The sequence below is a fragment of the Lacerta agilis genome, chromosome 4, assembly GCF_009819535.1.
Source record: "Lacerta agilis isolate rLacAgi1 chromosome 4, rLacAgi1.pri, whole genome shotgun sequence".
In the NCBI taxonomy this organism is placed as follows: domain Eukaryota; kingdom Metazoa; phylum Chordata; class Lepidosauria; order Squamata; family Lacertidae; genus Lacerta; species Lacerta agilis.
The window spans coordinates 72,081,088-72,093,664 of NC_046315.1; the positions used below are offsets into that span (position 1 = coordinate 72,081,088).

The window sequence follows — 12,577 nt, forward strand, 5'->3', positions numbered from 1 at the left end:
GCTTGAGGATGGGACTGATATTCTGGATGTGGCAGTGTCCTGTACCTGTCAGTTGTGTGCAGGGTTCATCAAGAAATCATCTGTCCTCACCTGGTCCCTCACCTGGTCTCATCTGTCACCACTGTCCATATATCAGAAATAGGGCTGCTGCTTTCCTTTCGCCGTTTGGATCAGGAAGGCCTCATTCAGTATTGCTGCAGCCCTATTTCTGTGAACATATCAAGCATAGTGGCTTGAAAAATTCAGACACTCTCTCTCCCCCCCCCTTTCTGTGGTGTAGTAGTGTGCTTCAGTGGAAAAAGCTTAGCAGTACTCCCCTAAAGAATAAAGCAGGCTGAGCAAAAACATACACAGGCACTTGGCCCTTAGAATTGAAATAATTTTATTTTCATTTACATAAATGTTTTTAAAAAAACTGACTTAGTTAAGAGAACAATATTGCTGACCTACTGTGCAAAAGAGCCAGATCGGTTTTACACCTCCTGTGGCAGCCAATACCCAGAATTTGCTGGGACACAGAGACTCTGCCTACCAACTATGCTTAAACACTACATTGAAACCCTTCCCCCCCCTTTTACCTGCCTTCAACCCATCTTGGATACATCCTTCTCATTATCCAATCCTTTTGGATCTTCATAATAAATGCTCCTTTTATAACTTCTAGAAACAGCTTGCCCATTACTTCTATCAGCAGAGAGAAGCAAGCAATGTTGGGGCACAGCTGTGCATTCCACTGAGATAAGGTGTGCATGTTAATGGTGGGTGTTCAATATGCCCACTCACCCCTCACTGAAGTAGTTTCCTCACCTACCTCAAAAGGAAAAATGGAGAAAGCAGCTACTGAACCAAGACCTGTGGACTCAACTAAAAACACTGGTGACTTCATGCTGATTCAGTAGCATGCTGCAACATTGCTCGCTTCCCTCTGACAGAAGAGAAAGCCATTTTCTATCAAATGAGTTGACTCTTTATTTGTCACTAGTAGAGATTCACAGGCAAGGCTCTCTTATTTCCTGAACCAATTGGGCTTTATCTCAACAACTCCAAAACATAGATATACTTCAACTTTTTGGCAACTATGGGCATTTACAAGTACAAAGGAAAAGCTCATTCACCTACCTAGGAGCTAGACTGTCACAGATTCCCAAGGGAATTTTAGTATTCCTAGATGAAAGAGATTCTCTTGGAAAATATGCCTATTACTGAAGAACAACAGTGCAAGAAATTGTATTAAACTGCATTCACATCAAGAGAAAAAGCAAACATCAATTTTCACTCTTTTTAAAAAAATGAAATCTAGCCTGTACTCCAGTTCAATATAGTTTTGCCATGTGCTATTTACCTGCTGATTCAGCTGTAACATGCAGTGTACACAACTGGTAGACTTAATTATTTTAAAGAGGCTAAGATGGTTTCATAATATGCAGTGCAATGTTAAGTTAGGCAATGCCATGCCATACACATGGCATTATCAGATAAGCAACAGTTTTATTAATGCACTACTTCTGGAATAGTTTTATAACAATTCTTCACAGAAGTCCTTCATTAATATTTCCAATGGCAAATGAAGTACTAAAAATGTAGTTTAAAGGGACTATTTTTATAATTAACAAAATGCTTTAAAGTCATGTCTCATGTGACGCAGTTCAAAAGAGCTCAGATTTTTCACCTAGAAATGTCACCCCAAGGGAAAAAAAATATTCAGTTTCTTTTCATGAGTTGTATAAAACTGTTTTAGAAAATGAGCATTATATGCAAATGTACTGAAAACAAACAGCTTTATAAAACATTCCTGGAAATGTATCAAGCTTCAAAGAAAAGATGATTTATAAACATCTTAATCATGATATCTAATCATCATCAGAATCTGAATCATATTTCTTTCCTCTGATTGTTTTCTTATCCAACTTTGTGAAAGTGGTTCCAAACTTCTTTTGGCTCTGGAAAGGGGGGTCCATCAAGTTGCCACTAAAAGGGGGGGAAAGTTCTTTCAATACTGTTATGTGAATCGATATTTAAAAAAAAAAAAAACACCACCAAGGCAACACCTGCATTTTTATAGTATAAGTCTTGCAAAACACAATGCCCGATTCTGTTATCTTGGAGCACAACTGCTTGAAGCAGAGTAGTTCTCTCACTGTTACAGCAGAGGGGACACATATTCTGCTTCCTGAATCTTTCACTAGTACGTCATTACAAACAAGAGATGGGACTTAGCTCATTCTTCGTGAATTAAAGGTGTAACCTACCAAGTGTATTACATGTTCAGAAATATCTTCCACAATTTCTTGCTGCTTCACAGTTAAAGGAAGGCAGCAACATCACTTCATTATTAAAAAAAAAATCCCTTAAAAATGATCAGTGTACAGAGAAAGAAACTTTCCCCAACAATATAACAATCACTGAGTTTAGAATTATTTTGTTGCCTTGCAAGAAAGATTCCCTTCTTAATTTTCTATGCTTTAAGTACCTTTAATATTGCACCAGCTACATTAAAAAACAAAAAAAGAGATTGTTTTATTTACCTGTAGTTGATTATATCTGCACAACCTAATCGCCATTCTAAGGTCTCTGTGGTGAAGTCATCTGTATTACCAAGATCAGTAAAACCAACCACGTAATCCTGTGTTTTGCCATCTTTTACAAGTGCTAGTGTGGGAATTACTTTGATGCGAAGTCTCTCACACAGGAATGGAGCCTTTTCAGCATTTAATTTGATAAACCTGGTCTCAATGTGCTTTTTTGCCAGTACTGTTAGATGCTTATCGAATATCAGGCATCTGAGGAACAGAAAATAAAACAAAGTGCTTTACAGTGATGAAATTCAGAAATCGCAAACAACTAATTTATTATGAGAACATACACATTTGACCTGTCAGTAAGTTTGTTATTACAATGGTCATAATGTTAGCATATGTTATTAAATATTTAACTCAAAAGGTAGTTTTACCAAGTTTCCCATTCCCTTGGCCCTTGATACTAGGGAGAAGACATAGTAAAAATATAAAGCAGTGGCTCCGAAGGACAACACTGTCTCTAAAGACTTTAGCAGCCATGTCGAGGCTGCTCAAGATACAACATGAATAATCATGGCTATAATGCACACTTGGGTTTGCATTTTTAAGTTCTACTGAAATCACGCTTCTCGTGGGAGTCTGTTCCACTGTCAATCAGCTCCTACTCTCAGAAAGATCTTGCTTCTGAATAAACATGTTTAGGACTGTAGTTAACAGTAGGTAAGTATATCAAGGATACAAGATAGCAGCAAGTACTTGTTACCCATGACTCTGTAAGCATGCCATGTGCTCACTAAGGAAAGGAAACTTTCATCAGTGAATAGGGCTTTTTATACTCACATAGTTGAGAACAGATGGGTGTGGACTGATAAAAGCAGGGACACTATAGAATGGAGAGTTAGCTTTAGATGGAATTTTCTAAACAAATCTTCTGCTATTTGTTTGACAGTCAACCTATTTTGGTAAGTATTTGTGTACTAAGGAGTTTAGTATACCTGAAACTTGTATCTTTGTAAAAATGGCAGACGACTTTATTGCTCCTTTTCACTTGTTCAAAAAAATCTCTCTCACTGGAGATTTCCACATATTCCCCATGCCCATTTGAAAGCCATTCCTGTTTATAAGAATATAAAATGTTAGACATCTGAAGTTAAGTATTTTTGTGCTGTCATAAGACGTAAAGCATCCCATGAAATGTTATGTAGCATCAGGAATATTCATAATTCCACCAGTTATTCTGTAATTACTAATGCCGACAAATCTGAAAAATTCAATTTCATGGCCAAAGAAAGTTTCTAGCCCTACTGACATATATTACCTGCTCATGCAAGGTAAATGGGTGAAAATATTAGAAAACTTTAAACATCAGCTTCTTTGCCAATTCCTAACCTTATATATATTTAAATATATTTGGGGTGACATTAACATTTATAATTGTCCAGCAGCATATCCAGTGTCACACCAATGGATGTGATGGAAGTTTCAACAAGCTGTGTAACAAAGTGACAAACACACATATCCTTCCAGTGAATATTTACTTAGATGCAAGTCCTAGGGAGTTCAATGGAGCTTTTACTCAAATAAGTATACAGTATACATAGGATTACAACTAAGGCAATCCTATTCATGCTTACTTATTCCACTGAACTCACGTTAAAGACTTCAGATTAAATGTGCAAAGAGTGGTAAGGCTACAATCCAATGAACATCTGCTGCAGAATGAATCCCACTGATTTCAGCAGGATTATTAATTAATTAAATTTCCATACCACCCTTTATCTGAGGCTCACAGGACATTTACCATATAAAAAACAAAGAACACAGTATTTATAACATTTAATTCTTCTGGAGTGGAGTTTGAATGGGATTGGACTGCATGAGTGTGAGCTACTTCAAATCTGACTTCATCCATAAACTCACTTTGCAGCTTTAGGCAAGCTAGTATTCTATCAGCTTCATTCTCATCTGCAGTAGGGAAATAGTGGTGTATCTTATAGGGCCGTTGCCAAGATAGTGAATTTGATACAGCTATTAAAACAACAACTAATATTAAACAGTTAACACCACTACAAGAAACTTACCTGTTTCTGTTGCTGGGCTTTCTTCAAGCCTTCAAGTCTTCTTTGCTTTAGGATTTCTAATTCATCATCATCCACACTGTCTAGTTTTTTAATCTCAGCATCAAGTTGTTCTTCTACAATCTTTGTTGTCTGAAGCAATTGAGCCTCCAGAGCTTTTGAAAACATTTCAGATGACATTTTCCTCCTAAATAAGTGGCACACACATTAAACCTGTAAAACAGAGTAGATTTTAAGTCAGACTCAGATGCAATATGATATCAAAGCTCCACTTTTCATGCATTTATGCCCTAGAGCAACACCACCTCCGGGTTGTCCTTTTATATCCAGAGATAACCATGTCCCCAATTCTCTTCATTCCATGAGGTTTCTGTTATGTCCACAATATCAGCGCCATCCTTTGGGACCAAGTATTCCAGTTCACCTATCTCAGCTTGGAGACTCCAGGAATTAGCATTTAAACACTTGTATACAGTCTCTTCTAGCATCTTTGGCAGTTTTGTCTCTGCAGAAGAGGGATGAAGAGACAGTACAGTACCGTACAGCCTATTCTGCTTTCCTCCTTTTAACCCATTTCTGGGTTCTTCCGTTGAAAGTGACAGATGGGCTCACAAAATTTTTGTTTCCATATATGCTCCATAAAACTATGTCCGTATTAGTAATATGCATAGTTGAAAACAAACCAATCGAACTTTGATGTTACTTTGCTTTGAAGCTGACATAATATATTGCTGACTAAAAAGACTTGCTACATTGCACTGTAGAAACCTCGACTTTATTAGCCATTACGGAAATGCATTGTCTCTAGGCACCTGCCCATTTCGCAGCAGCTAGTTTTATTTTACTGCTTTGAAACATTTTTACCCCACTCCTCAGCTAAACAGGGATCCAGAGCTACTTACATAAGAACAACAACAAAGTCTGCTTAATACATAGGAGCCAACTCCTAGGGTCAGAGGCCCGTTCAGCCCCCCAATATTTGAGGGGACAACCCCCCCCCAGTTGATGGCCATTGCCATTCAAATGGTGTGCGTGTGTCATGTCATGTGATCAATTATGTGGGGTGGGGTTTACTCTCTCCCCTCCCCAATATTTCATCCAAGTTGGCACCCCCTGGCTCAAAATCAGTTTAGAGAGAGTGCACTGCAGCCAGGGCAAAGGTCATTCCCCTTTATTGTGTCTCTAAGCTGCATCAACAGAAGTATAGTGTCCAGATCAAGGGAAGTAATAGTACCACTCTATTCTGCCTTAGTCAGACCACACCTGGAAATCTGTGTCCAGTGCTGGGCACCACAATTTAAGAAGGATGTTGACAAGCTGGAACACGTGCAGAGGAGGGCAACCAAGATGATCAAGGGTCTGGAAACTAAGCCTTATGAGGAGTGCTTGAAGGAGCTGGGTATGTTTAGCCTGGAAAAGAGACTAAGAGGAGATATGATAGCCATCTTCAAATATCTTAAGGGCTGTCACATGGAGGAGACAGCATGCTAGTTTTCTCCTGCTCTGGAGGGTAGGACTTGAACCAATGGCTTCAAGATGCAAGAAAGGAGATTCTGACTAAAGATCAGGAAAAAAAAAACTTTCTAATAGTAAGAGTTGTTCAGCAGTGGAACAGACTGCCACGAGAGGTGGAGGCGGACCCTCCTTCCTTGGGAGGTTTTTTTAAAATAGTGTGTGGTTGGCCATCTGTCATGGATGCTTTAGCTGAAATTCCTGCATTGCAAGAGGATTGGACTAGATGGCCCTAGGGATCCCTTCCAAGATTTTATGATCCCCTGCTGCTTTCCCTAATACAGAAGGGCATCCACGGGACGAGCAGGGCCAGCTGAATCCTTTTGTCATGAGAAATCCTTCGAAGGGGTGGGGTAGGGGTAGGGAGGACGACAACGACGACAACCCCAGCAACTCAAAAAGATACGCCCACCCACAGAATAGCAAGGCCTGCTCAGGGGGGCTGCACAGATCTTACTCCCAGTACGGGACTTGGAAGGAAGCGCAGCCGCCGCACCCAAAAGTACTGCGGGTGTAAACACAAATGGATCTTTATTATCCCGCTCTTATACTCACTGCGGAAGCCTGAGGTAAATTAGCACCCGAAAAACACCCTCACAGGCCTCTCCACGGACTCCGCTACCGGCCGGCCGCTTACGCCTGCGTCTTAAGGGAGTGCGAGGCACCCGGAAACTATTGTTGGCGCAAGCATTAATCGTCAGAGTCCGCGGCCGTTGTTACGCATGCGCAACACGTCACCGCTTGAAGCACGTTCATCAGGGCTCTTAGGGTGGTTGTTTTTAAAATTGGGATCAGTCGCTATGGTAACGCTCGGAGACGGCGCGTCGGGGTTGTTTTTGTCGAGGAAAGGCCACACCGGCTGTTACTGCCCCACGAAGCAACTATTTCTGGACTGAGGGGGCACTACCTGGACCAGAATTTCAAGACGCCGCGGAAACTGCTACCGATATACAGTAGTCACTGCTGTGCCGTGAGCGCCACAAACTACAAGGTCCAGAATGCCTTGCGCTTCCGGCTGGGCTCTGGAAAGGCGTGGTTCTCTTAATTGCAGAGCTGAATGGTTGCTTACTAGGCAATAAAGCCGATGAATCATCCGTCGATCTTACTTCTGAGTAAACGCAGTAGTGACTGAGTTGTTACCAGTGCAATCCCCGCGCAGGTCTATTCAGAAATCAAGTAAAAAAAGCCTTAACTGAGTTGGAAGGGGCTGCTGATGCCTAGGCACGCTATGCTGCAGTCGCTTTATTGGTCCATTGTTTAAACCTGTCAGAAGTTATAAGCTGCAACCCTGTTTATTTGGTTATAAACCCCAGTTCCACTCAGCTCAGAAGCATAATAATAATAATAATAATAATAATAATAATAATAATAATTTATACCCCGCCCATCGGCTGGGTTTCCCCACCCACTCTGGGTGGCTTCCAACAGAATATTGAAATGCAATAATATATTAAACATTAAAAACTTCCCTATATAGGGCTTGCTTCCGAGTTAATATAGCCTTAGGCAGTCATTAAAAAAACCAACCTGCATACATAACGTTATATAATAAATATATAGCGATTTCTGTGAGTGCTGTTTCCTGTTCGGGTTTTTTATTTTAAAGTTAGCTGCAGCATGATAAATTAATTAAAAATGAGACCATGCAAGCAATATAGAAAGGCACAAAGGCGGTGAAACTTAATTCATTTTAAAATACTATTTCGAACGTGTCCAGTGATAGGAGCTGAATGTCACCCCCATCCCTTTTACACGCATCTTTCCTCTTCTCATCAGTTCATGAACTCTGCACCTGAGGGCTAAGCCTTGCTATACAGTATTCATATGGAAACGGCTTTCCTCTTTCTATACGTCTGTGCAAAAAAATAAAATAAATCGAATTTCAATTCCTGCTTCTTCGGTACGGAAAGACACAATTCTCAGCTGGTTTTAAGGATCAGAGGGTCCCAGATGGAAGAAACCATGGTCTGACTCCCACCCATGTATTCGAACCCGCTTCCATTAGCTCCACAATTTCACATTGCCTGCTGTTCAAAATTCGTATTCTTTACGTGTAGCTCGCCTCTCCCTTTCGGGACTTCAGGCAGCGTCTACAGAGTTCCAACGTGTCTCTCACCCACGCACCCCGGGGCTCAACAGAGCACGAGACTAAATCGTGGGTTCGAGCCTCACGTCAGGTAAAAGATTCCTTCATTTGCAGGGGATGGGACTAGATAACTCTCCCGGTTCCTTCCATCTCTACAACTCTATGACCCAAAGCGGCTTATCTGCCTTTCACTTAAATAAAAGCCGCTCTTCCCGCTGCAGTTCCCCCTCCGACCAGAGGAGGAGCCTGCACCCGGGGGGCCTCCCTCACTGCTAGGCGCACGTTCTTTTACGCTTCCGCGGCGCGCCGGTGCGGAGGAGGAACGGCGACTGCGCGCGTCAGCGACTGCCTGCTCAGTGGTGTCGTATTGGCCTCCCTTTCACCATATGTGCCCGGGCGCGTGTGGATGTGGCTGTCTGGGCCCTGCGCAAGGAAAAGGCGCCTGAGAGGCAGTTGCGAGCGCAGCCATGGGCAAGAAGCAGAAAAGCAAGAGCGAGGAGAGGTAGCCCGACGGGGTTCAAAACCGAGGGAGGAGGGGCGGGCTGCCCTGGCCATGGGGGGGGGGGGTCGTGGGGTTCCTCGCTCTTATTCCCGGCCGCTGAGTGAGTCAGGCTTCCCTGAGGGGACGTTTCCCCTCATTCCTCGGCGGGGTTCATGGGAGCTCGTGGTTCTTCTAGCGCCGAGGCTCGGCTCGGCCACTCGCCCGTTTCCCTCTCCCTGGAGGCGGAGGGCCGTGGTGGCTTGAGAGGGACGGTGTCGCCCAGCGCCCTCGGGCGGAGGAACCTCCTCTCCGGCAGGCGCCCTTTGGGGACTCCAGCTCCCTCCTGTGCTGTCGGTCGCTAACACGAGGTTTATAGGCAGTCATTGTTTCCCGCAGTTATTTCGAGGTGCGCTCCCGTCTCCTGTTTTTCCCCGCGGTAAAAAAAAAAATCCTTTTCTCGGGCAAGTTGCTTAATTAAACGCTACTCGACCCACCTCTGCTGCGAAGCCGGCGGATAGGCCCAAGGTTTGCAAATGAAGGCTTGACTCAGTTGCACAGCCATCCGGAAAATCTGGTGCAGTGAGCGTGTTGGGCTCGCAGCTCCCGGAATTTCTTCTGGTGTGTCCGCGTTGTGTTGGTGTCGGAGGTAATGGTGGCCAACTGCAGAGGATCCTCGAAGGGTTTTCTTGCAGTGACCCAGGTGTTAATAGTTTTGCTGGGGAAGGCTCTTGTCCAAAAAACCCATTCCCGAATGGAGGAGCTTTGCGATATGTCAGTGTTAGGGGACAGGATCTTCTTGCAAGTTCAAAGTACCCTAAATGAGCAGGCCCCTTGGTCAGATAAAGCTTTTATTCCCTTGATTACAAATTTGTGGCTTTAGTTCTGAACCTGCTAGGTTTTTCAGACAGGTGGCCAAGGCAAATATTCTGCATTGTGCAAGTATTCTGCAAGTCAATATTCTGCATTGTGAAAGAAAGTTTTTGGGACAGGTTTGCATGGTGTGTATGGGAGTGTGATGGGAGAAGTTGAGAGAATGGGCGGGGCAGCTAAAATTTGAAGGTAGGAAGATGTGAAGTGCTTAATGTGCAAAAACAGACTGTAATGGAACAGCTTTTAAAAATAACTTGTAGGTAACTGGTTTCTGCTCAGCCAATTTGATGCTTCATGCTGAGCGCTGTATACAATTAATTAATTAATTAATTGCACTATAGATTCTGAAGTATAGAAGGAAATTGGATGGAGATGACATTAGGAAGAAAATGAAATATGTGCAGTTTTTGCTTGTTTGTTGTACCTAAGCCTTTGCTCAGTGCTTTAAGAACATGAAACGATTAATTTAGCATATGAAACTTTGCTGTTCAGCCACAAATATACCAAATTGATGGAGAATACAGGATGATGGCTACATTGTCTCCAGTATTGGAGGTAGTATGATCTGAATACCATCAGCTGAGGAGCATGAGTGGAAGACGGCTAGTGAGCTCACGGGCTGCTTGTGGACTTTCCATAGGCCGAGGAACTGGGGAGAGCAGGGGGTGGGAGGCAATCACCATTGCTTCTGAAAGGAATTTTATCAGACAATAGTTTCTTTGGGATCCCTTCCCTTCTCCATTCTGTTTTCATCCACTACGGTTTTATGCCTTGAGCTGTAGCCTGTAAGATCCAAAAAGGGTATGGAAGACAAAAGAAGGATGTAGTGGAGCACTCTGTTAATTTTCTTCAATTAAGGCCTTATGCTCTTATACTCCCTCCATGATAAATATAAATAAAATAGTAGAGGATCAGAGATAAGAAAACACATTTGATCTGAACATCTTTGTTTATACTACACTATAGATAAGAATTCACAATGAAACATCCTTCTATATTGCAATGCAGACCAGATCATCAGAAGCCATTAGTATAAAAAGTAGATAAACTTGCTAATTATTATTTTTTAAAAAATTAATTTTATAGCGTTTTGTGGGTACATCTGGATCCATTGCTGTCACTTGAGGCTCAGGTGGCTTTCATAGTGCAGAGTGTCTTCCATCAGCTTCAGCTGGTGGCCCAGCTGTGCTCCTATCTGGACAAGGATAACCTAACTTCTGTCATCTATGCTATGGTAACCTCTGCTTGTGAAGATGGTTTGGAAACTCCAGCTGGTGCAGAATTTGGTGGCCAGGCTGCCAACAAGTGCAAGATGGTTTGAGCATATTACACTGATCTTGACCCAACTGCACTGACTGCCAATTCAATTCTGGGCCAAATTCAAAGTGCTGTTTTTGACCTATAAAGCCTTAAATGGTTCAGAACCAGAAAAACTCAAGGACTGCCAGGGTGGATTTGATTTAAATCAAATCGATTTAAATCACTAGTCAGTAAGACTTGATTTAAATAATAATTTTTTTTTTTACAGAAAGGCACATTCTTGCTGGTATAATCTTAATATTTACAACTGGGAAGAAGGTCCTGGAACCAGTGAACTCTTATTAGTTGACTGGCAAGCGCTTCAAGGTCTCGCAAAGGACTTACAGATTCCAGTTACTATTTCCACCACCCCTTTGGATTTGCTTCTACATTCAGGTTCCTATTCTGTACAGTTAAGTGTTAGTGCAGTTGTTGGAACCCAGTGGGGTTGGGAAGAGGTTGCCAGCCCTGAAATGCCTTCAGCACTTGCCTCAAGTCTGAGTTGCACAGACATGCAACTGACATGCACAATTATTATACAAAGATCCCAAGACTTGTGGAATATTTTGCTCACAGGGTCACACTTCCATTTTCACTGCTTCACACTTAGCTACTTGTGCAAATCTATTCCACGCCAAACATTCTATTCATTGAACCTCTTGGAATTTAGCATTTAAGAGGCAAGGGGTTGATTCTGTGTATATAAATTTGCAGAGGAACAATGGGATTAAGGTTTTTTTCCTCAACTCTGTATGTTTATTTTATAACATTTTTCCCCTGAAGAAAAGGCATGTTACCTCTGCAGACACAAATTCACACTTTTGAGAACTGCAAAAACAAGCATCTGTGATAATATCTTCTTGTTAGAAAAACTGCCCCAAATAATCTTACAAAAACTTCTGGAAGAGCATGACATTGTGAATGGATTAATGGAATTCATTTACCAAAAAATTTAAACATTGCATATAAAGCATCATGCTACATAATTAAAAACAAATCCTTACTTACTGATTAATAGCCTTTGAACTATAATGTAACTTAAATAGAAAACTATTTTTAGAAAGATTTTTCCTCCAAAAGCATTTTATTTTAAAAAAATCAATTTAAATAAAAAAAATCTGATCTAAATTTTAAAAAAATCTGATTTTTGTAAAACAAAAACGAAAAACCATTGATTTTTATCCACCCTGAGGACTGCCTTTCCCCATATGAACCAATACGGACCCTGCAGTCATCATATGAGGCCTTTCTTCATGTGCCTCCTCTGCAAGGGGTCTAGAGGGTGACAACATGAGAATGGGCCTTTTCTGCAGTGGCTCCCCGTTTGTGGAATGCTCTCTCCAAGGAGGCTCACTTGGCACCTTCATCACCTATCATTAGGTGCCACGCATAAGTGATTCTCTATAACCAGGCCTTTGGTTGATTAACATTTTATGGCCTTTTAAATATTTTTGGCAGGGTATTGGTTTTTGTTTTATTATGTATTTATGTGTTTTCATTTTGTATTTTTATGTTGTGAACCACCCTGTGATCTTTGGATGAAAGGCAGTATACAAATAACAATAACAACAACAACAATAATAAAGTGTTGGCCACTGTTTGGAGAGAATAATAATAATTATTATTTATTATTTATACCCCACCCATATGGCTGGGTTTTCCTAGCCACTCTGTGTGGCTCCCAATAGAATGTTAAAAACACGACAAAACATGTTGATTTAGTGGCAAATAGTGT

The 12,577-nt window shown here is 41.7% G+C and overlaps 2 protein-coding genes across 2 annotated transcripts in view; one reads left to right on the forward strand and one right to left on the reverse strand.

Moving 5' to 3' along the window:
- Positions 1-1,319: 1,319 nt before the first annotated feature.
- Positions 1,320-6,797, reverse strand: TXNDC9 (thioredoxin domain containing 9). Its single transcript, XM_033147580.1, has 5 exons — positions 6,662-6,797; positions 4,598-4,807; positions 3,512-3,630; positions 2,526-2,780; positions 1,320-1,968 (listed from the first exon to the last, which is right to left on the reverse strand). Exons 2-5 carry the CDS (start codon positions 4,772-4,774, stop codon positions 1,851-1,853), a joined length of 669 nt encoding a protein of 222 aa, XP_033003471.1. The 5' UTR covers positions 4,775-4,807; positions 6,662-6,797; the 3' UTR covers positions 1,320-1,850.
- A 1,719-nt stretch (positions 6,798-8,516) lies between these two features.
- Positions 8,517-12,577, forward strand: part of EIF5B (eukaryotic translation initiation factor 5B) — a 29,674-nt gene continuing 25,613 nt past the window's right edge. Inside the window, exon 1 of the mRNA XM_033147585.1 lies at positions 8,517-8,694. Within this exon, the coding sequence (XP_033003476.1) occupies positions 8,660-8,694 (35 nt within the window). The 5' untranslated portion in view covers positions 8,517-8,659. The remainder of the gene's footprint in view (positions 8,695-12,577) is intronic.